The sequence below is a fragment of the Aythya ferina genome (genome assembly GCF_964211825.1).
Source record: "Aythya ferina genome assembly, chromosome: 2".
In the NCBI taxonomy this organism is placed as follows: Eukaryota; Metazoa; Chordata; class Aves; order Anseriformes; family Anatidae; genus Aythya; species Aythya ferina.
In genome coordinates, this window is record NC_140297.1 from 98,369,047 (window position 1) to 98,393,893 (window position 24,847).

Sequence of the window (24,847 nt, forward strand, 5' to 3'; positions counted from 1 at the left end):
ATTTATCCTCCTTTCCACCTCAGCACAAGCAACTGCAAGCTTTTTCCATATGGATACCAGATCAAAAGTTTAAAAGTGTGCCTTATTTCCTTGTAAACACTCACCAGTAAACATATTGCCTCATGCCTTGGTAAATACTGCAACAATACTTTGAAAACAGACACTGAGTTTCCTCTCAGAGCAGCTCTGAAGTGCAGGCTGCTTTGTCTCCATCAAGCTTTCAGCACAGCTGCCGAAAAACAGCAAGAACATCCCACCTCATCTTTTTGTAGAGGGCCAAGAGGCCTTTCAGAGGGATCTCAATACCTTGGAGAGCTGGATAATCAGCAACAGCACAAAGATCAAAGGTAACTGCTGGGTTCTGTGCCTGGGGCAGAGCACAAGGCTGCACCAGGGTAGGTTCAGAGTGGATGTTAGAATAGATTATTTACCATGAGGTTGGTCAAACATTGGAAAAGGCTTCCTAAAAAGGTGGCCAATGCCTGGCAGTGTTCAAAAGAGGTTTGAATAATGCCCTCAGTAATATGCTTGCACTTTTGGCTAGGTCTGAAGCAGTCATGCAGTTGGCCTCAATGGTAGTTGTAGGTTCCTTACAACCAAACTATTCTATAAATAAAAAAAGCAAAGTAGTTCCAGAAGACTAATACTTTCCACTTAAGCTCTCACACATCTTAAAAAAAAGCTCCTTTAAAAGGCAGAGGTAGTGTTTTATGAAGTAAATCTAATTAAACCTTAGGATCTTTTTGAGTTTTACTACCCATTTTTCAGATTTTTTGAAGTCTCACCCACAGCACAATTTAATTTTTTGCTTTTCCTTTCTCCTATCCCCCCAATACAATTCTGTTCTTCACAATTCCACCCAGGCCCTCCCCCCAAAGTCAGGAAACTTTCATTTACAGTAGCCACATCAGACTTCTGAACCTGGAACTAGCCATTCCCCACTCAATGAAGAGGCTGTTTTATTACGGTAAAGATTTATTTATCATTTTTCACATGTCAGACCAAATGGTATTTACACAACAGTTCAAAATACACAGTATTCAGACTTTAAACAAGCAATTAACTGCAGCCTGTAACAAGCTGTACAAGCAGTATTCAAACACTCACTGCTACATAATTCCAGTTAAAAACCATGATCTGTAATGCTCCCACAAGCTTCTATACCTGAAAAGTTTTAGTATATCCTCTCAAGAGGAAGACTGCAGTTAAGAGAAGGTATATACACAAGCCTATTTAAGGTCATCACTCCAGCTGTCAGTACTTTGCTTCACCTGAAGTATCATCTGATATACTCTCCCTTAAGCCACATGACACTTGTAATGGCCCTTGCTCAGAAGTACTGTCTGCATCATCTCCAGGGTTAAATTCTTCATTTTCTTCTTTGGATTCCTCTAAAGCCAGACTTTTCAATGTCTCAAGATTGTCGGTTTCTTGCCCTGTTAACCTCTGGAAAAAATGCAAAGAACAGAGAAAGTACCAAGTTCACATTGAGTAGTAACCAGTGAAATACTGCATGAAGGATTCAGCAACCAGAAGTAATTATATACTACAGTCATTTCCCTAAAATTAAAGTAACACATTCAGTTCACTTTTTAACTAGTGATAATAAAGTTACTGTGTCTTCCAGTTATTCTAGATTTGAATGTAACTTCTAGCACTTGATTAACAAACTAAAACAAGTTCTTAACCTAGTCTGATCTTAAGGCTCAGCTCTGCTGACTTTTCTTCAGCTAAAGCCTTAAATGAATGGCTTAAGTTAACTACTGAGGGACCACCAGTAAGTTACCCATTACATTAGCATCTTAAGTCATTTAATTTTTGTTAGTTTCACTAACAATCAGCACAGCCTGAAAACCAAGAAGTCAGGTGGAACAAATCAGTGGAGTCTTAGGACTAAACTAAAAAAAATGTACTAAGTTAAAGTTAACTTGATCAAGTTTACTTCTGTCTTAATCATGTAGTTCAAAATAATCAACTTAATTACCACCTCCCTGGTCCAATTGAAATAATCTGCCAGGCACCTAGCCTCTTATCCCAGCTGAGAGCTCAATCCATACAAAAACCACCACCATTAACACTTTCCAGGTTCCATGGCTCTGGTATTAGTCTGTAACAGCTCCTGAAACTGACAATCTCTTTGTTTCCACAGAATCAGTGACAGAGACACCTGTCCATCTATACCTTCAGAAGTTACCCTACTTTAGGTCTGCAATTTGAAGTACAAAATAAACATGCATTTTTTCATAGAACACTAGCTAATAGAATCAGCCTTAGTTAGTTTTTGCACTGAGACACGGTTGTCTTTCAAAACTTCACTTGAGGTGCAGAAACATGCTCTCCTGGCCACTAAAAGCTTACATTTAATAAAAAGCTCTGTACAAAAAACTCAGTGTAAAGTATCAGTTTCCTTACACCAAGATTTTTATCTATTATGCACTTGCATAGAAAAGAATTTCATTAAATAAGCTTTTTAGAGTACTCATTATTTGTTAAAATATCCTTGTTGATTTCTCACATCTTTTCCTCTACAACACTGCGTTTAAGTAGTTTACGTACCTCGATCATGCTGGTCATATAATGCACGTGTTCAGCCAGTGACATTAGCTCTTCATTTTCTTCCTTTAGGCGGGCAATTTCCCCATCTTTCTGTTCAATTTCTTTGTGCAACTGTGTTCAAAAAACAAGATGTTAAAACAGAAGGACAATAGCCAGTGGTACCAGAGTTCTTTATCTTTCACTAGCTACCTTCTCATTCTCTTGAAGGACTTCATACAGAGCCTTCCTCCTTTCTTCAGCCACTTCTTTCCAGTATTGAGATGAAGGACTTTCTGAAGTAAGAAAATATAGTAAGTCCATGCCTAGGACTGAATTCTGGATATCACCTTAAGACACCTAACTTGTATACAAGTGTTCCTTACACTACAAGAGTAAGATTTCTGTGTAGGGTTTTTCCCCACAGGATTTGTTGAAAATTTACAATTAGAGACATGAGCTTACAGAAGACAAAAACCCTACACTGTATTAATGGCTATACAGGCTGAGTCTTCTGGAAGCTGCCTCAGGCATGACAGCATGCTGTATAAGACAGATAGTCACATTTACAACTCTCAGCCTTAACTTGTACTTTGTTAAAGACAAATCTTATTCTCAAGTCACTGTCCACACTGAACTTAATCAGTCTCCCATTAAACTCAAGATATTTTATACTGGTCCTGAGAAACTAAGAGGTTTCTGCAGCAGCATACTACATCAAGACAGACTTTCATTTTAACTCAGTCATTTGAAAGCTTGTAGATAAGCTAAAGTAATGAACTACTGGACTTCTCAGCACTGCACACCATGAGTTTATGGTAACTGGTATCTGGAACTACTGAATAGCAGACAGATATACATATAATATATACATAGTATTTACCATACTACAGAGGAAGTACTAAGTACTACACAAAAACACTGAACACTTATCTAACTGACAGAGAAACCATGCTTCAAGTTAAAATGCTATGCTCCCATTAGGATATAAGTGGAAGAAAACATTTCAAGAATTACCACATACTTTTAATGAGATCTACAGCTTGAATGCTATCATCTGTATTCTCATTTTCTTGCCCTTTGTCCACAAACACCTCAGCTTTACAAGTTGAGGAAGTAAATTTGTTATTCCAGAGTTTCCTTTTGACTGAAGATTTCTTCTGCAGAAGACATAAAGGTTTAACTTCAGAGCAAAGTTTTTTTAAAAAAAGTTATTTTAATAAGTCAGCTTGCCCACAACTTCAAGCAAGTCTACGAGTTCCAGTTTCTTTACTAGTTCAAGCTTACAGACAACATCCTTAATAAATATGCTTAACACAAGAAGTGTCAAACATTTTTTCTGAAGTACTCTAAGATCACTAGTTTTTAATATTGTTTATTAGTAAAATAGTAAGCCACTAGTTAGTGGATTATATGCTTTTTTCATTAATGCTCAAAAGCATTTCACTACAAGTAGAAATAACTACATAACTACAGGTGGTTTGATTCATACCTCGTTACTTCTGCCAACCAGGCAACCTTTTGCTGAAGGCTGAATCATTTTAAGAGTCTGTCTTGGGGCAGCACTGCATGCAGCATCTGTAAGGTATTTCTGAAAAGACAAACATTGCTTCAGAGAGTTGCCACACTTTTCTACATAAACAGAAACTCGCGACTTTATCAAGGCTTGTGCAAAAAAAGGATCTAATCATTTACAGTAGAGATTATCTTAATCACATGAAGTTATGCTCAGTCTCTGCCCTTAGCCTTCGTAAGGGAACCTGAAGAAGTCATAGCAGAAGTATTATGACTACATTTCAAGGCTGTGTAAAATGCAGAGGAACACATACACTACAGCTGAAGCTCCCACAGCTGTACTTGACAACAGCAGTATCAATCTCTGGGGGACAGAGACAAAAGTCACTGCAATTGCAAGTTTACTTGGCAAAGGCATTCACATTACTTTAAGCAGTACCCATTTTTATTACCTATGAACACACCTCAAGCGGCATTCATTTGAATAGATATGTTGCTTTGATTATCCACTAAACTGGAGTTCAGGGCTTCCTTGCTTGGACCCAGATGGGCTATTGTTTTGTATAAACAGTATGTTTATCACCTTTCTTGTCATGCATAAATACCTATTTCCTGCATTAAAGATTCCTGGTTGGGTTGGTTACATGGCCACCATGGGACAGCAAACAATGGCAGACAACCAAGCAAAAACAGCCAGAATACAATGCCACGCCAGCGTGAGAAAGTTACTGATTCACACCATGCTTCGTATGACAAGAGTTCGCCTTTCCCACGGTAGTTTCTGCCACCAATTACCCCGCTGTTGAACTACAGGACAAACACTAACTACTGTGGGAACAGGAATCACACCATGTGGCAGACACTGCTTGCTGCTATTGAGGATTAGAGTTAGTGTACTCTGCCAAGGAACTATTGACCAATGCTTGAGTTAACCCATGGCACATACATATTTGAAAGTACAGGAAGCCTGACCTATCAAATGGCTGTTTTCATTAATACCATAAATTCTCATTACAATCTCTCTGCCCTCATGACAGAGGGCTATTAGACCATTTTATATTGCATTTGTACAATTCCAATTAGGGTCTACATTTAGCCATGAAATAGTCTTGTACCAAGAGTAACTGAATTATGAACTTAGGTAACTTCTCTGAGTAACTCATCTCTTAAAACGAGAAAGAGTGAAAACATCAATTCCAAGGCAACTATAGTTCTTTAAGCTGGCTTGCAAAGAAGCCTACCTACATACTTCAGTTAAAGCGTGCTCTGGTCAAGATGGATTTAACTTTTAAGTTCCTTCCAGTAATAGATAAAGGTTACAGAGCCTACTCTGCAGAGCCCTTATGGCCAGACTGAGTCAGTACTCAAAGTGCAACAGGCAGCTGGCATCTAGAAGTCACATGGACAAACAGCAAGCTACCTCAGTGTCAAACTAAAAAGGATTTCAGCAACAGGTTCCTGTGCATGCCTTTAGCAGATACAAAGCTTGTGTCAGACTGACAGGCTGCTTCCCAGATACTGGCCTGTACAGGGCCTGCACAGAGCAAGTAGTATGTTCTGGGCAACCTTGATAAGTTTCAACTTCATGTGGGAAGCCATAGTAAGTTTTAACATCTATTCTTTATCTGTGCCTGTACCTCAGCTGCAACACATCAGAGAGAGTATACCTGCAAAGATCCCGATGACTTCTCCGCGTTCAACTTTTGTTTCATTTTGGAATTCATGGGGATCCCTACAGAGGCAAAACACACAAATAAACACAGAGACGAGCACGCTTGGCTGCAACACCACCTCAGAAACACCCTAACACCGCAACATCACCCCACGGCCTCCCACCAGGGCACCCAAACCCCACCCATCCCACACGGTTACCGACCCCTCACGGCCCAGAGCCGGCTGAGGAGGGCACCTGGCCCAGCAGCCCAGCAGCCCCCCGCCCCCCCCCGGGGCCGCCCCCCTCACATCGCCTCACGCCCAAAATGGCGGGAGCGCACCCCTTCGTGGCCCCGCCCCCCGCCGCCGCGCAGCCAATGGGGAGCCGAGCCCGCAGCCCGCCAAGCCCCGAACGCCGCAGCGCAGCGCTGCCGCCCGCAACGGCCCCCAGCGAAAGCGCGGCTCGCGCTCAGCGGCTGCAGCCCCGCGCCCCCTCACCCGCCAGCAGCAGCACGCGCGCGCTCCCCGCCGCGGACCGCACCCTATGAAGCGGCGCGGCTTGCGGGTTCCCGCCTCCCCTCCCGTCACGTGACCACGAGCCAATGGCAGGCGGCGCTGGCCCCTCCTTGCCCCGCCCCACCTGTGGTGGCGGGAGGAGGGAGGGGGGGCGGTGTCGTGAGGTAGCGCCGCTGAGGCGTTTTATTTCTCATCAGGTTATCTTCTCCTGCTGTAATGGCAATAAACTATCCGCACAGTGAAGGTCGCGCTCCTCGAAATCAAGATCTCACCGCTAGCCTTGGACGGCTATCAGCACTTTTTTTTTTTTTTTTTTTTTTTTAGGCAGTATTGTGAAGCTATTAGAAATTATTATAATTACAGGCTGAGGTATTAATGGCATGTTAGTCTTCAGTGTGGAAATAAACTGTATGACACGAGGACGTCTTGAGAGTCGTGGTCTGACAAAAAATAAAATAATAATAATAATAAATCTTAATAAATCTCTCTCAACAAGTACAAGGAAACAGAGCTGATCTCCCTTGTGTAAACTTGCTCAGTCTCCCATTCAGTGGTGACCCATTTAAACTCTAATTGTCCTCAACATCCTCTGACAAAGTGTTTCCAGCGCTCAAGCAGCCATTGTCTGAAGAGCCCCCGCCTTTATTTTTGTTCTTTTAAGCCCTATTCCCATAGCTTCACTCCATGTCCCCAGGCCCTGAGCTGGAAATGATAACAACCAGCCACTCCTCACCTTCCTCCTCCTTTCACAGATCCCCCTCCAGTTCTTTCTCCCGGGTCTGCTCCATCATTCCTGTTCCTCCCGCATTTTTTCACTCAGTCCTATTCCTATTATCTCGAATAACACAGTGCCATCGGCAAACTGTCACCTCAGTAACCTTTGCCTTTAAATAAAGTAAGTTTTACGAAGAAAACAAAAATAACACATGCAGAAATGTCTAAGTTACTATTGCTTTGTTACAGTTGTAAAAAAGTGTTCGTGCTTTGATTTAAATCTTGTTGATTCTAGAATAAAATTTGAAATTTCCATATTGCAAAACACTAGCAGATACACTAAACTCAACATAATTCTTCAACATAATTCTTTCCAGCATTAAATCCCCTTTCAATAATATGTGGATATGGGTAAAGTATACGTGAAAATAGAAATGATTTTAATATATGAAATATAAATACAACATAAGATATTGTTATCTAACAATATAAATAGTATTTTTAATAAAATACACAGCATGAACTGCATTATATACATTTTTAAAATTATATGTGTGCATAGATTTATATGCATGAAAGCCAATGCAATTTTACAAAGCAATTTTATGGCCGTGATACAATATTTGTAATGCTAATGTTCTCAAGCGAAACCTACTCAAAGATTGCCTTCTCAAAATTCAATTTTAATTTATAAAAAAAACTTTTCAGGTAAACTTACAGCTCAGAAGTGGAATAACTGCTTTTGGAAATGTAGGTAATTGGAAAGGGCCAAGGTAATGGGCGGTCGTTCTGATGTGACAGTTCTGTTTGTTTGTCCTTTTAATCTGTTCCTTGCTGGAGGCATATGATCTGGAGTTTTATTACAAAGGTGCCACTCCTTCAATTTATCCAGCTGAAGAACACGTCCTGTAATGAACCGCTGTGTCTCAAGAGTTTTCCTTCTGTTTAGTTTCTTCAGTTTGAAAGGGTTTGTAAAGAATCCCTTCACCATGTCAGAAAGAACACCGAGAGCTTATTATTAGAAGCTTATTCATAGTCTAACTGTGGGAACCAGCATGATTATATATCAAAAACAAACAAAAAAATCTCACAGAAAGGTTTCAGGTTGATTTTTTTGGTAATAATTTCCATTTTTGTGACTGAAAGTTACATTTAATTAGGGGTTTTTATCTGAAAAAAATCTGTCAAGTCCAATACTAGCAGAGTATACATTTCTTCAGATTGAGTGCAATATACTGCCATTTCTGCTTGTTTTGTTTCATAAAAAATAAAACTCGGTGTGATGAATACTCATGACTATTTGCACTTCAAGTGAGCCTGAGCAAACACGCTGAGGTTTCCCATAGAGCTCAGCCAATTTGTTAGATTGTTCACGGCATCGGAGAATGTGTACTTTTTAGGGCTTTTATACTGTATTGCTGTTGATAAATGTTATCAGTTCTTCCAGCACATAATGTGTGTGGAAACTACCTAAGCATTGTACAGCACTGGAGGGTTTGGACTGAGCTGTCTGAACCAAGTGCTGGCAAAATGGCATTTTATTTGACAGACGTATTGTGCCTTTTGTCAAGGCCTTTCTTTTAATCCACAGAATTAGCAAGCTCTGGGGTACTTAAATATTCTTTCTATTTCTATCCACTATGTTTAGTGCAGGTAAATTGCATTATTATTTTGTATCTCCTAAATTACCTTATTACAGAAATATCACAAATGCTTTCCTGGGTATTAGTATTTAATGTAAACAACTGCTGTGACTGTTCTAGATGCAGAGAACTACGGCGGAGGGGTTCAGGAGACCCGGTGCAGTGCTGCGCCTCTGAAGCATGTGAACATCTTATCTCACTCTGCTCTGGGTGCAAGCCAGGGAGTGGGAGTGAAGCCCTGAGGCTGGGTTTTGGATCTCTGAATCAGCAAGCGGGAGCTGTGGCTCTCGGGATGCCGTGCTGCTGTTCTCCTGTCTCTTCTGTCGAATAAAAGTGCCATTTATTTTAGGGGATGAGAAGAAAAGCTGAGAAATCCTGGGCTGCAATGAATTATTCGTTGTTCGTAGTCTACATCTCGCTCAGCTGCCGTCTTCTGAGAGACTTGGCTCCCAACGTGGCATCTTTGGGGGATTCCTCAGAAGTCCCCAGACAGCTCGGAAGAAAACCGTGGGCATCCCGAGTGGACTGAGCACGAACCGCTCCTGCTCCCAGCCTGCCGGTGTGCCCATGGAAAGCTCCCCTGCCATCCAGCCCCTGGGTGACACTAGGTGGCAGCCTGGCCTCGCTTTGCCCAGCGCTTCCCCACCCTCACTGTGCTGGTTTCCCTGCATCACAGAAGGCTGTATTCTAATAAAACTCCAAGGGAAGGGTTATATACACACCACACTCCGGGTGTAACTCACAAAGCAAAGCAGGTTTTCCAGAATGGCCACTGCTGTAAATTAAATCTCTCCAGAGAGTTTGCAGTTTCTTTCTGTGTGGAATAAAAATTGTCCTGTTAATAGTGATCATTAGTAATCTGAGGGGAAAGATTAAAAGAAAAATCTACATCTCACCGTCTGAATTTTTCCTCAGGGAAAGGGCTAGGAATTGATTAATCTAAAGCTAATTCCAATTCTGTTGACTGACAGTACTTAGAATCCTGTTTTCAGACTCAATAATTAAAACAAGTTGTTTGGAATTTTACTTTTGTCCTCACAAGCACCTGCTGAGCAAACACAAAAACTACATTGGAACATAACTACCTTTGTCACGCTGGTACACCTGTCTAATGGAGACAAATGCATTTGCACAGCACTAGCTGAGAACATGTTAAAAATGACACAGCACAGTAACAGAGAGTCAATTGACTTTCAGACAGCAAAACATTTTGTCCGATTGAATTTGAATCGCAGGTTTACGTACAAATTGCAGGCAGAGACACTCACTTTTAATATGCAGTTCAGATATTCTCAGAATACATGCTACAGTTTTAGAGATGAGACGTGTATTTCTTAAACAAAACCAGACCCATGCTGTTTAAGAGATCCTGACCACCAGACTCAAAGAGGCAATTGTCTGTGCGCCCATGTTTGGGGATGCTGTCTTCCCAGCTAAGGTGCTGAGAACCTTTAGCTATTTTTGACATCGTAACTGCACATACTCGGCACTCCTAAACAGGTCAGAAAAGAACAAACTGGACAAGTGAAAAATGAAAAACACATAATCATCTTTATATATATATATATATATATATATATATACACACACTCAAATGCAATTATTAAGATAGAACAAACCCATCAAAAAGTAGGTGTAGTTCAGCCAAAGTTGGATCAATAGTTAAGGATCAATACATCATATGCCCAAGAATGTATGGTCCATTTTATGACCAGAGTCCTACAGCTAGAAGGCGGGACGCAGGGAAATGATGAATGAAGCTTAATGCCGTAGCGATAGCTGTGCGGTGGATGCACAGTTGTCCACAGCATGCTGTAAGGAATGTTTTCCACATCAAACATTGCCATTTCTCTAGACAAAAGCATTCCTGTTATGCCTTAGAAACTAATGTTTGCTCTAAAGATAGAACAGAGTGAATTACAGTATACTCTGAAGTACATGAAAGAGTTTTAATTGCCACTAATTTGTCTTGTTTGAATTTACAAAGGAATACTAATTTATTTTTGCCTCATGCATAAACATTTGGCACTGAATTAATCAGAGCTCTGTGTTTGAAGTGAGTAGCTTCAGGGCTGATACAACTTCTAACATATGCGGCCAGTACAATACAAAAGGGAAGTATAAACAGAAAGATAACAGGCTCCATCTCATCTCCTCCTATCTACGTCTGTAACTTATATATCAATTTGTTACAATCCTTTAAAAAAATAAAACTAATTATTAAGTTGGAAATTTAGAGCATTGGCATTAGAGTGCAATCTTGCCCACATGCTTATAAGAAAACTTTTAATTCTGAAAACAGGAGATAGAATCTGAAATCATATCAATTTTGAAAAAATACATAACCAAGTTGTTTAAAAATAAACAACCAAGGTATATAAAGTTATCAATCCTCTTTAATTTGCAGAAAAGCCCACAACGTATCATGTAACCAAAATAGTGCTTAACTTCCCTGAAAACAGCTTGAAAACAGTTAAATGGAGAATAGAAATACAAGTTTATCACAGCAGAAAATAAAATATATATATAAGCAACCAAATATTTCAGACTTGCAGTGCTTCTCAAAACTACGTTTCTCAAACATCTCTCTATCACCCAAGGAAAACTATAGCAATAACACATTTTTGTGACAAGGTCTTTCCTTCATGGGCCATGCTGCCTGATTCCGTATTTCTCCGGGGTGACAGCTGAGCACTGTCACCCCTCTGCTGCTAGACAGAAGCCCGTAGGGATCTGCAGACCTTCGATTCCCCAAGGGCTACAGGACTACAGGACTACAGGACACCGTAGCAAAGTCCTTCTCACACTGAGTGGAAGAAAGACGAAAGGACACCACCTCATTTGTATGTGCAGCTTTAACCAAGCTGACCCAGGCCACTGACCATTTAGCTCAGCCTGGATCTAACATGCATGAGAAACACAGTTTTTTTGCTGTGCTAATGGGATTGAAACCTAAAAAAGAACCCTTACGTATTTTGCATATACTGCCACAACCTACTTGTCAGGTTTGTTTTGTATACCACCCACATTTCTGCCTCCTTTCCTTCGTGATGAAGTTTGTACTGATTGAAACAAGATTTGAAGAGAGAGGCAGTCTCCCATTAGACCAAATGACACAGTTGTAAAAAACACGCTGGCACACAAGCACACAAGCCTCTTTTATAAATGGTACAGAGTTGCATAACCGCATAGAAGCATAACAATATACAATTGTCAAAAAAATTATACAATTGTCAAGAGAACTGCACAATTGTCAAGAGAATTATACAATTATACAATTGTCAAGAGAATTACAGATCAATATCATTTAAACATTTATTTTGCTAGGTCTTAACTCCCCTGTCATTCAGTAGCAGCAATGCTACTTCAGTATTAATGTCTGTTATTTTAACTAAGATGTTGATGTATTATTTTTCTACTTTTTTTTTTTCTTTTTCTACTATATGAGCTGTGCCTTTTTATACTATATTATGTCCTTTTTCCTACTCTATGAGCTTTGTCATTGTGCACTGTGGAGAGAAAGAAGCACAATGTAGGACAAGACAGCTATTACTTATGGCATTCTTAGTGCAGGTATTTCTGTGCATATGCTCATATGTATGATAAACACACTTTAATCGTTTGGTCTACTAATTTGTATAAACATTGCCAGGATATCTTTATTAGCCAGTGGAAGAGAAGAAAAAGTCCTTCACTGAGTTTGGTAAGGGAGGCATAGGAGGAGGATCAGCAACCTTTGCACAAGCAACTTGGAGCAACTTTAGGCCCTATCCCCTTCTGAATTTCTGTGAAAGGATTTGAGCGGCCTCTTGAAAGCCCTTAAGAAGAAATACTGTTCTTGTGCCAGCACGACATTAGACACAAATTTTTGGACTCACTCCTTTGCCCAGGGCTGGGCAGCTGCCCGATCCCTTGTGCATAGGACAGGAGCTGTGGCCGTATCCCTGTCCGTACAGCTCCCTAGGGAGGGCAGCTGGAGTCGCTGGGCTGGAAGAAAGCTCCTTCCTTTCTCCTTGGCAGATGGGCGATGTGCCAGTTCCCTCAGAGGGCTTTCTGTGCCGGGGCAAATCCCCTGGCAGTATCGGTCACGGCAGCACAACACGGGTCACAGGCTGAGCACGAGTCAGAGCTTAAAATAGCAGGGGACGGAGATTGGGGTTTCAGGCTGCGGCATGGCAAACAAAACTGCTCTGACTGCAAAAGGGGGATCTAAACTCAGCTCTTGTTACGGCCGGGCTGGTGTTTTCATTAAATAATGTTGGTGTTTTGAAATAGCCCCAGCAATCTAGAGGTAATGTATTGCTACTTTTTAGACACCTTGCTCTGCTCATGGGGTTGTTTTCACTAGGCATTAACACCAGGAGTGAGCACTCTTCCAGCAGCCCCCAAAAGGGTAAGAAATGGTCTGTTTCTGCCCTGTTCAAGACAACGGGGGAGTGTCCCTGCAACAGGGAAGGCAAGATGGAGTGTCTGACTCAGAGGGCTTGGCTAATGGCGGGGGAAGACGAGGAGATCTAAGGGCCCAGGCACGACAGCTCCCTGTGAGACGGGCACTGGGAAGGTGTCTGAGGGAAAGCGTGCGAAGGAGAGGTGAGCTAGAGGGAAATAGCCAACAGGAAGAGTTGTGAGGCGACAAAGGAAACCAGCAGAGACAAGAGCAGAGTGCAAATAAAGAGTAAAAAAATGACTGAAATTTACAGGAGTTTATCAGAGAGTGCCCATCGCCGCTCTGAAACACAACCAAACAAGCCAGGCAGTGCCTGCACTTGCCTTCTGCTTGTCATCTTGTGTAACACTCTTTTGCTTTTCGTGAGTCATAGACACCACCAGGGGGGAGGTGGAAGAGGTGCCTTCACCCCAGCGACCTATTTTTTACCGTAGTGGCAGACAGACCGTGGCGAAACAGCGAGTCGCAGCCAGCACGAGGCAAACTCGAGCTCCCCGCCATTTCAGGGGCACCCTTCTCCTGGGCCATTTTGGGTGGCGAGGCTTCCCCTGCCATGCCTAGGGGGGGATGAGGAGGGGTGGATAGTCAAATGCCCAGACACTGGGGTGAAAATGTGTTTGCTGCCTACTCGTCTTTATTGTCTTTAGTCTTGCAATTTAGAGAAATGCTGGCAAACGTGAACCGTGCCCTTGCTTCTCTTTTGTGGTGGAGGTGGTGTGAGGTGGGAGGTGTAAGCCTTTCCTTTAGCACAGGAATACAAACGCCTACTTTTCGTCAAGGATTAGGTTGAAATAGCAACTATTTATTTATATTAAAAAAAATAAATACATAATAATAAAAAATAATAAAAACAATGCGCAGACCTCAGGACACACCTCAGCCGCCACAGAGGCAGGGGGGCTGCTGCTGCCAGGGCTGTGCTTGTGGGGGGGGGTCACCACCTCACACGTTATGGTCAGTGATTGTTTTATTTATTTTTTATTTTTGATTCAGTTTGCTTTGCACACAGAGCTGACAAAGTGCTTTAGGCGGAATTAAGTGAGAAGGGGCCGCCACAGGGCGAGGGGCAGCTACCACACAAGATGGGGAGGGGGGAGGGGGGGCGGGCGGGGGCATCGCGTCATGTGCTTCCCCCCCCCACACCAAGTGCGTTGAGCAACCCCATCCGGGGCCCTGCGGGTCACGGCGGCGGGAGGGGGGGGGAGCGGCCAAGAAGGACACATTTTTTGGCGTGGCGATGGGTTAGAACCGCCCTAACGCTGCAGTTCTCACTTTTTAATGCTGTTAAAAACCAGAGCCAGCGGCTGACGAGCCACCTCAGGGCTTCACAGCGAGCAGAATACGATTCTGTGTTTATGTCCCCCCCTCCCGAGGTGTACTTGGTACGCGCCGGCGGGCGGGCTCTGCGGGCAGGGCGGCGCCTGCGTGAGTCAGGCGCTGCCATCTTGCGGGCTGGGTGGCGGCGCGCAGCTCCCGTCCCGTCCCGACCCGTCCCGTCCCGTCCCGTCCCTCCGCGCTCCCGCTGCCCTCCGAGGACCACCCGGGCGAAGGGAGCCCAACGCCGGCGCCTCTATGCCCGCCGCCTTCCCTCGGAGCCACTAGCGCAGGGCCCGCCGCCTCCTCCTCCTTCTTCATCCTCCTCCTTCATCCTCCTCCTCCTCCTCCCTCCGCCACCATTTCCCCCGGCAGCGGGGCGCTGAGCTAGGCTATGGGGACCAGGCTGGGGCTGAGCGGCGGCAGCGCGGGCGGCCCGGTCAGCGCGTCCACCGCCGCGGGGATGGGGGGGCTGGGCGGCTTCGTGGCTTTCTCTTGACATGGCTCCCCGCCGCGCCGCCAGCACCGCCAGCGCCTCCTCCTCCTCCTCCTCTTCCTCGTCCTCCTCCTCCTCCTCCGCTGCGCCTCCTGCGCCCGCCGGCTGCGGGTAGCGAGCGAGACACGGGCTCGGCCTCCTGGCGGGAGTCTCTCGGCCTCTCGGTTAAGTTTGGGGCAAGTTTCGGGAGGGGGGTGCTTTTTTTTTTTTTAATTATTTTTAAAATTATTATTTTCCCTCTTTTTTTTTTTTTTTCTTCCCCTAAGGAAGGGTTAATACGCCTTTCCCCTCTTTCTTAACCCGGTCCGACGAATTCGCTAAAAAAAAAAACCTTCAACCCCCCCCCCCCCTCCCTCTGCCAACCAAACCACCTCGCGTGGAGGGGCAAAAAAATAAATAAAAAAAATGCCTGGAGAGAGGAAGAAAATCACCTGATAGTCGTGGGGGTTGCTTTAAGTAAAGGGGGGTGGGGAGGTTTAAAATTGCAGCCTCGGCTTGCGATTTAAAAAAAAAAAAAAAACCTTCTAAATTGATTTTTATTTTATTGTTATTTTTTGTTGTTGGTTTCGGCACCGAAATCTGTTTGGCGAGAAGAAGCGGAAGCGAAACCCCGCTCTCCATGTCTGCCAAGTTGTGACCATGAAGTGAGAGGGGACAGGCCGTGCTACTGTGGGGGTCCCGCCGCAGCCTCTGCAGGGAGAGGCCCGGGGAGAAGCAGGAAGCGTTGGCCATGCACAGCCTCGGCTGACTGTGCTCGCTGTGGGGCTCAGCAGCGGCAGAGAGAGAAGGATCCCCGGGGGATCAGCAGCCCAGGGAGCCTGCGAGGTGTTGGGGGATGTAGGGCTCTCGCGCTGGGAAGGAGTCTGGGTTCGGGGCGGCGGTTTGGGGTGTAGTCTCTAGGTGAGATAATACTGGCCCTCAACCCCTTGCCAGCTTCTCGTCCGTGGCCATTATGATCCCTCTTCCCTTTGGCAGCAGTAGCCTCAGGGCAGCGATGTGCCTGATGATGAGCAGAGTGGTGTTAGAGGTGACTCCGCTGTTTTTTCTCTTTGCTTCCCTGCGAACCAGCGCTGTGTTGTCTGTAGTTGATTTTGTTGTTGGCAGAGAAATGTCATACTTCCCGGGATGTGCACTCCTCCTTTGCACCCTTTTCTCTGCTCTCCACCAAGTGTAATCGTTTTAAAGGAGGAAAAAAAAAAAAACGGGCAACATAGCAATAGTGGAAATCTGAGAATAATAATCAGTAGAGTCATGAATCCGGCTGGGGTAAAACGCAATTTGTAATATCAGCTTTGTTTTTTTTTTTTTGTAAGCAGAACAAAAATTACCCCCCCCATGGATTGGGCTTGTGCCAGTTGCTTTTTATTGTACACATAAATTGTGATAAGATTTTTTTTTTTTTTAATTTTCTCCATTCTCACCCACTTATTCCTGCGGCTAAACTGTTCAAATTTGTTTTCTTTAAATTTCTTTTTTTTTTTTTTCTTGGTTTATTGTCAAACCTGTTTGTTGTCCAGCCATGGCTGGACAACTACTTTTGTTTCTTGACCCCTCCGATACGACTTTCTCATAAAATACTGCCTGAGGTGCAGTTTTGGGTTGCACTCGCGTTTTATCTATTCAGTCGTATTAGCAGGAATAAAATGACTTGTTTCTGTTGTACTTGAGTCTTATGAAAAAGTGCCCATAGCTTAGCGACAGTTTCCAAAGGCTTTAGTACCACCTGTATAACAAAATGGGGGACCCAAACTCCCGGAAGAAACAAGCTCTGAACAGACTTCGTGCTCAGCTTAGAAAGAAAAAAGAATCTTTAGCTGACCAGTTTGACTTCAAGATGTACATTGCCTTTGTGTTCAAGGACAAGGTAACTTGGTTTTTGTTTCTCTGCTCTTGTGTTGCAATGCAAACTTTGAGTTGATTGTGAGGGGCCAAATCTTACTGCCTGATGCATCTTAAGGATAGATCCTTATGTTCCGTTGAATTTTTTTACATTTTCTTATTGCTAATTGGTATTGTATTTGACCAGTTCTTGTGACAGTTTGGCTTTCCTTTTCAGCTGTTTGTCGTTTTGTAATGCAGAAGGCACCAATGTCTTATTAAATGATCAGTTGGTAACTTCTGTGTTGAATAAATATTTATCTGAGTTGATGCTGTACTTTATTCAGCATAATTAGGGGCTGAATGGTGTAATGGTTTGCAGTGAAACAGTTAAGATGAGAAAGACCTGGCTGGAATGATTGCTAATCCTACTGTATTTATCTGGCTAAAGCAGAAGGGAAAACACAGCAGTTGAAGGGAGTGGTTGCAAAAGGCAGTGTTGAAATGACCTGAGCATGTAGACACGTGAAACTGCTGCTGACATCTTGAAAGGGAGGGAAGAGGGGAAGTCCTCGTCTACATGACTATGTTGTAGTGGAAGACTACTGGATGCTGTACATGTGGATGATACTTCTAAAGTTAACTTTGAGCTGGAGTTGCAAGGGGGTTTCCACTGGATGTGAAGAAAAGGAGATGCTTAAAATAACTGGGGTGAAGAAACGATGAGTGAGTGAAGATATAAATAGACAAATACACAAAAGGAGGAAGTGAATGCACATGAACACTAATATTGCTTAATCTGCTCAAATGTATAGTTCTCTTCACTCCATGGAAGTTACCTCGTTCTAATGGAGACTGTTCACTGAACTTCATTGGGAAGCTTCCCTAAAATTTTGAAGTCCAGTTTGCTTTTGTTCATCAATTCTCGTGCAAACCCTGCTGTATATAGTGACATATTTCTAGGTATTATCTCATAGTAATAGACTATTGAGCTAACTTCTATCGAGAGTACAGTTTATTCTTTTTTTTCCTTCTGTGCTCTTTGTTCTAACAGATACAGTTTCCCAAGAAATACTAGGGTGTAATCAGTGATAATAATTAGATTTTCTTAGCAGATATGGGTCCTAATACGCTTATATCAGCACCTGATTGGTTTTAGTTGTAACATTCAGACTGGTTTGTAGAAATTCATTGCAAATGTCTGTTTTAAATCTTACAAAGTTTGCATATGCCTAAGTGAACTGAGGATGTCTGTCCACCAGTTCGCTTAAAGTAGGAGGTTAGCTCAGCCTGGCTTGGTTAGCAAGTACTTGCCTGTTACGTGTGTTCTGGGCAAGAGGGAGATGGGAGTTGGTAAAATATGCTTTGCTATATAGTTTGTTAGTAAGATTAATGCTTCTCATGAGCTATAAAATCATACTTTTTTTATATTATTACAGAAAATTATAAGTTCTGAAATTAGCAAGAACCGTTTAGAAAGGATTGTAAATCTAATGCAGTGTGTGCTTTCTTTTTCAGAAGAAGAAGTCAGCGCTTTTTGAAGTGTCTGAAGTGATACCAGTCATGACCAATAATTACGAAGAAAATATCCTGAGAGGTGTGCGGGATTCCAGCTATTCTTTGGAAAGTTCCTTAGAGCTTCTGCAGAAGGATGTAGTACAGCTTCATGCACCCCGCTACCAGTCTATGCGCAGGGTAAAGTTGTTTTCTGTACTTCCTGAGTTTTAATTTGGCCATTAAACATTTGTACTTTTTCTTGTGAAACTTAAGGCTAACCCTGCTGCCTTATTTTCTCAACTCTTCTGGCTGAAAATTCTGAGAGCATGTTTTTATGGGGTCTGGTTTGAAGGGTAATTTAGCATGCGCGTTCTGAAACTGTTTAAATCTGTAGTGTTCATGCTTTACCTTTAATCTGTCTCACTGAAACATGTTTTGGGAATTATCTCTTCTGCCAGCCTTTTTTATTAATAGGCATGGATAAATTCTTGTAACAACTCCTGGTTTACAACTAAGTGGTTTTGTTAGATGAATGTTAGAACGTAGATGGTCTTTCCCAGGAATGGTAGTTTTCTTAAATCTGGAATTGATATTACCTGGATACTTATATTAAAATTCAATGGGAGACAAAGAAGAGTTGTTTTGAGAGTAATACAGACAGAAAATCACTGAAGTGTAGTTAAGTACCACCTTTTAACACAGTGTCTGTATAGATGAGGTGCTTATCTGTATCTCCTAATGGATGGGCTGTTAATACAGAACTTTACTAATTACAGGATGTGATCGGCTGTACCCAGGAGATGGACTTCATTCTTTGGCCTCGTAATGACATTGAGAAGATAGTCTGTCTCCTGTTCTCTCGGTGGAAGGGATCTGATGAAGCCTTTAGGCCTGTTCAGGTATTTTTTTTAACTTAAATAATTAAGATTTGGGGCAGGGGGAATCTTAGCTTAACCAGTCCGTTGATATGCTATGTGACTTCTGTGAATGTTGAAGTATGTGGGCTCTCTTTGTGTATAAATTACACAATCATTTGTATTCCAAATTGTGCTTCCTATTATTATGAATTGTGATCTTGGAACAAATTGCTTAAATGGAAGAGAATCTGAGATGGGATTTCTGCATTACAATTTTGCATCGAGAGAAACATTTCAAACACTTTAACTCTTCAGTAGGCATCTTTGGCTATTTACATTCAAATTTTTGAACAACAATATGTGTATTGTTTTCTGTATGCACTCTGCAATAATAAGTTATTGGCAGAAATGTGCCGTATTGTTGATAACAGATGTTCTGTCAGCTGAATCTTTTTTTTATGGAGGCGGTTAAAGTTGCACCTTTGTTTGAATTGTTAATATCATTGTTATGAGTAATGTCAGTGTTGGCAGGATGAAACTAGGGAAATCTTTTAAGTTTTGTGCCAAGGCTCAAGGGTGTAGTTGTTGCTACGGTTCCCAATTTCTTTTTTCATAGATGAGAAAAGAAAAGAAACAGAAGTGGTTGTAAAGCCCCAGATTGAATGAAATTCATTGTTAGTGTTTTGAGTTTTCGCTTGGTAAATATTCTATCATTTTATCCCTCATGCACCGCAGGCCAAGTTTGAGTTTCATCACGGTGACTATGAAAAACAGTTTCTGCATGTTCTGAGCCGAAAGGACAAGACTGGAATTGTTGTCAACAACCCTAACCAGTCAGTGTTTCTCTTCATTGACAGACAGCACTTGCAGGTAAACTTACCCTGTCCTTCTCTTTTTCCTTTCTACCTAGAGTGAAAGCTTTTTAAGAATTGTCCTGAATGTTTTTTCTTAGGAATGTTAGTGGTTTTTTGTGGAAAAACTGATCATGTGTTCATGCTTGCATTTCAGCAGTTTCAGAGGAAACATGCTATAAATAGGACTCACGCGTGCAAAAGCTAATTATAGGCCACAGATGTATTCATACAATTTTATGTTCTTGTATTAAAATGAAGTTTAAAAAAAAGACTTCACAGTGTTTTGGAAAAATTAAAACATTGGCTTAGTTTGTGTGATCCTACATAAATTACTCAAGTGGGAAAATAATAAAAAGAATTTAGCTGTTACAGCATTTTGATCTGGTTGTGGTGTGTGTGAAATGGTGGCTTTTACGTGCCTGTGGTGTTCACCCACAACCAGCAGCAAGCTGTTACTTGGGCCGGGTCTACTGTGGGTCTGTCTGTTAGTCTTGTGTAAACTTTCATGTTTAATAGCTTTTCTTTGATTTTCCTTGCCTCTAGACTCCAAAAAACAAAGCTACAATCTTCAAGTTATGCAGCATCTGCCTGTACCTGCCACAGGAGCAGCTCACTCACTGGACGGTTGGTACCATAGAGGATCACCTCCGTCCTTACATGCCAGAGTAAGGTACTGGCCAGCAAAATGGGGAAGATCACAGAATGCAGCAGTGAATTTCCACTTTCCTCACCACTTTATTCTTTCAGAATTTAGAAGAAAATGGACTCATGTTCAGAACACTATACATTGTGAAACTTGATCATCCTGGATTTTTTTTGTCATTTGTATCTCAGAACTTTAAAAAAAAAAATTTTTTTTTTAGTTGTTTTCTGCATGGACCTTGTGAAAGAGAGGATGCTCTGCACACTTCTGCACTGCATCAGCATCTTACTAAAATGTGAAATGAAGGGACTGTACACTGAAACAAATGTATCTGAAAGCACAAGGTGATCATTTGTGGTGGTGTTCCCATTTGTGCTGGTCATGCCCCCTAACATCTGTGTTAACCATCAGTATTTGGAGGGTGAGAGGTGAATGTAACGGGTTTAAAAGCCTTATAGCTTTGCTGTTAATGATTGTATCAAAGAGCACTATCAGATTCATTTTAATGAACAGAGAAGTGGCTATTACAATAGAAAGTAAATGTGGGAAAGAAGTCGTCTTTTTTTTTAAAAAAAAGCAAAAAAAAAAAAAGCATCTCATTTAATGTGTAGGCATTTTTTGCCTTTTTTTATTTTGCTGGGCCATGTCTGAGTTTACTGGCACTTTGGTTTTGGATCTCTTTCCCCAAGTTGCTGTATAACTGTATGAAAGTATTCTTTTGAGTTGGATGCATTTATACAGATGAGGCAGACCTGGAGTCTGAAGTTGCTAAAGCAGCTAAAAAATAAAGTAAAATAGTAGCTGCAGAAACAATGTTGGTAGAGGATTATTTTTTCTTGAGAGTTGAGACTTGTAGACTTGCTGGTGAACTGTGCAGGAAATACTGGTTTCTAAAACATTTCTTACAGAAAACCTGTTGAGGTTTTTTTTTTTTTTCTTTTTGGAATAGACATTATAAAACAATGTAAAATAGTGTTTGGAGTGTCAAAAGTTGGTTCTGACAGAACATTTTAAGATTGTGCAATGATAAAAGGAAGACTACTGTATAGTTTTGTTGACAAAGAAGGTTCTGCTTAAGGGTTGAGTACTTTACTGGAGTAAAACTGTATAAGCCTGCTCCCTTTGGATAAAACTAGTGCTTACCTGTTTAAAACTTGTATTTAGCTTTTGTTTGGAATTGGAAAAAATTGGAACTTAAATAAATTAGGTGAAAGATGACTGGGTTTATTTGTGGGAATTCTATGAATTGAATTTTACCAGTGTCTTACCTCAGAAGCGTTACCTGTTGCAGACACTGAAAATACACAAACTGTAAAATGGTATTATGGCTAACGTAAAGATTAATGGCAAAGGTGTGCTTATGTATGCAGGGAACATGTTTGCTTTGAAAAGTAGATGCCAGAAATAACTGCGTTATGGGCATGCTGTTGTATTGGTACATGGGTATTTCTAGTTCTTTGATCATAAAATAGTTTCATAGTAAGAGAATATGACTGTCGTTACCTTGATTAGCAGAGCAAATACCCTCGTACCTAATGCAAGAAGTCACTAAAGCGACTCTTGTTCTTCGTTTTGGTATCTTCAAAACAACAACAAAAGCCTCAGTGTGGCTTAGCTGGATTTCTGCAGTGCTTTTCAAGTGTCAGCACTGGTGTGATCCTTAATTTATAGTTCTCTGTAATACAGAGAACAATGTGTTCAGTTTAATTGCTTTTGGTGTTTTGTATGGGCTGCAGAAGACACACTGGTTATTTGTCTACTCTTCATGACAGTGACCCTGGAGTTAAATGCTACTGTGCTTTTTTGGAGAAGAAATACGTGTAATACTGATTGGTAAATGATCTGTTCAACACAGCTAACAAATACTGTGTTTTGCTCTGCTATCAGATGGACATCTACATTGTGTATGCTGAAAAAAAAGATTAAGGGGAACAACAGGCTTGAGAGCATGGCAGTCTCAGACTGTATAAGTTTATTTTTCAATCTTTTGGCATCTTTGAAAGGCATCACTTTCTCCCCTTAAACAGGATGACTTCAGAGAGAAAAGATGAAACTTGAAATTGTCCCAGTCTTTCTTAATGGAGCATCTAGATTAAATTCAGACTATTGTATTGGTTACTTTAGCAAAATGCCCTTTGGAAGTCAGTGGAAGCAATGTTCATGGTTTCGGGCCTTGTCTCAGCTTAGTGGCTTTCTGGTAGAGTTCTTAACTTCAAAGTGTAGGTTTAATCTCACAGAGCTAATGCTTACAAAGCACAGTTTCTGTAAAGGTAATTACTTTGCTCAGTAGAGCTGTGTGTAAATACAAAAAGGCCTCTTGTACAAGACAGTTATCTTTGTTACCACATGCTGTCAGTTGCTTGTGTGGCTCCTGGTGTCCTAATACCAGGAACTGAAATACGCTCAGTATCACCTGGATATGTTTTACCAGGTCATTGCTTGAGGATTTGTCATGCAAGCTTGGCAAGTGTGAATGGGGCAGGAATAAATATGGAGGCAGCAAAAAGAAGTAGATAGAGGCCCATTAAATTTCTTGCATCTAGATGAAGTGTCTGGTGCAAGGAAGCTTGTGATAGGTGCTCCCTAGATAAGAAACATCTTAAGTGTCAGCATCTCGCCTGTGTGTGGCTATACAGCTTATCTTGGCTTTGAAGGCTGCTTCAGCTGCATGAGTGTTATCAAAAATTGGTGGATGTAGCTGGTTGTACAAGCCTTGTCCTAAGATAAGGAGTTGTAATAGGTCTGTCGCTGTCCCGCAGTTGGTGCATTTTGCCACGTCTCAAAGCAATAAGGTGCTTCTGGAAAGCTGGTTTATTACACTAAGGTTGCTGTGTTTAGTGATACATCAGATACTAGTAATGCTGGGACTATTGAGTGCTTTGTGAAGAAAAAAAAAAGGGCAAAAACTTTAGATCAGGCTACTGATCTATTGCTACATGTTGATGTTTTGCATTGTGATGCTAAACCTATTAGAAACAAAGCTGGTAGAAGAATTCTGTTAGTTTCAATCTTCTAGACTTTTTTTTTCTCAATTCCATTTCTAAAAGACCTGCTTGGCTATACTTGAAACAGAGGATTAATCTTTACCACAGGTGGGTGTTGAGTGACCTTGTGAATGGTCAGGAAATGGCATTACAGGAAATGGCACAGATAGAAACAGCGGAACTTGAAGAAGTGTTTCCAAGCTTGTTTTGCCCACCTCTTAGCGCTCCATGAAGAAGCCTAAACCTTACTGATCTTCGGACCCATCTGTTGAACCTGTGGTGGTGCCCTGCATAGGAAACTAAGCTAAGTTGCATTCCAAAATATTACATCTGCAGAAAGTGGCTGCTCTTAGTGGTGTTCAAATGTATAGTGCCTTGCTGGGACATGGTCAGTGTTCAAAATGGTGTGTATTTCAAAGAGTATCATGTTCTTGGTAGCATGTTTTAGTATGGCCTAATGTAGTAGTTTAAAAACACTTCAAAATGTGATATGAGTGCCATGAACTGCGTGTTGCGCATGCTCTTCTTTTTATGAGCTCTGCAGGCTTCCTTCCTTGCCCCACTTGGATTTTGCTGCCAGGAGAATGCTATTTCCTTGTGCTTGTCATGTGCTGAGTCAGTAACTTGTGTGGTTAATGAGCTCCATTTCATGTTAAATCAGGATCTCTGGGGGTTGGATGGTAAGAATAATCTCTAGAGTTGTTTTTTTTGTTATTATTCTAATATGCTGTTGCAGGATTAATTTAAGATTACATCAAGGTTCCTGCCAGTAGCATGAAAGCTGTTTAAGTCAAGAATTTATGGAGTACATTTATGTACTCATGTAGCAGGTAGATATGTTATATGAATTTATTTCATTGCTCCTTTCTTTTATTAGCTTCTCCATTTTCAGCTTTGCAGTTCAGCTAGTAGCAAATTCAGCAGCGGCATAAGCCCACAAATTCTGGGAGAGCTTTCTGGAATGAAGTAATGAAATGGCTATAACTGTTTTTCAGGGAAAAAAGTATAGCATGCAAAGTTTTGAGGCATGGTTACTAGCCTTAGTGGTGTTTACTTTTTTTTAAATCCTTTTGTGGAACAAATGAATCTTTCATTTTAGTAATCTTTACATACAGGCCACTCTTTCCCAAATAGTAAGGCCAAAATTATTAACTGTCCCTTAATACTACAGGTGTATGAGAAGCATGCTTCTGTGTATAGGATTGGCCTTCCTTTGCACCGTGCTACTTGATCCTATTCCCTTAGCTGTTCCCTGCTGTAGCACACAGGGGCTGGGTGCTTTCTGTTTTGTATTTTAGTGTTCGATTCTTCCTTTTCATGGTGCTCTTGGAATACAGATGAACTCTTTACTGTCTGGAGTATTA

The 24,847-nt window shown here is 41.7% G+C and overlaps 2 protein-coding genes across 5 annotated transcripts; one reads left to right on the forward strand and one right to left on the reverse strand.

Moving 5' to 3' along the window:
• Nucleotides 1-957: 957 nt before the first annotated feature.
• On the reverse strand, nt 958-6,299 carry GMNN (geminin DNA replication inhibitor). 4 transcript variants are annotated; one of them, XM_084507761.1, is made up of 7 exons: nt 6,242-6,299; nt 5,715-5,779; nt 4,025-4,123; nt 3,557-3,692; nt 2,746-2,828; nt 2,557-2,667; nt 958-1,446 (listed from the first exon to the last, which is right to left on the reverse strand). In XM_084507761.1, exons 2-7 carry the CDS (start codon nt 5,769-5,771, stop codon nt 1,255-1,257), a joined length of 678 nt encoding a protein of 225 aa, XP_084363887.1. In that variant the 5' UTR covers nt 5,772-5,779; nt 6,242-6,299; the 3' UTR covers nt 958-1,254. The 4 variants fall into 4 exon arrangements, with proteins under 4 accessions (XP_084363887.1, XP_084363885.1, XP_084363886.1 ...); XM_084507759.1 differs by having other exon boundaries at nt 6,199-6,285; XM_084507760.1 differs by lacking the exon at nt 6,242-6,299 and adding an exon at nt 6,010-6,056.
• An 8,166-nt stretch (nt 6,300-14,465) lies between these two features.
• On the forward strand, nt 14,466-21,717 carry LOC311430857 (uncharacterized protein C6orf62 homolog). The gene is made up of 6 exons (XM_084507769.1): nt 14,466-14,994; nt 15,425-16,694; nt 18,167-18,343; nt 18,922-19,044; nt 19,738-19,872; nt 20,400-21,717. Exons 2-6 carry the CDS (start codon nt 16,566-16,568, stop codon nt 20,523-20,525), a joined length of 690 nt encoding a protein of 229 aa, XP_084363895.1. The 5' UTR covers nt 14,466-14,994; nt 15,425-16,565; the 3' UTR covers nt 20,526-21,717.
• Nucleotides 21,718-24,847: the final 3,130 nt, after the last annotated feature.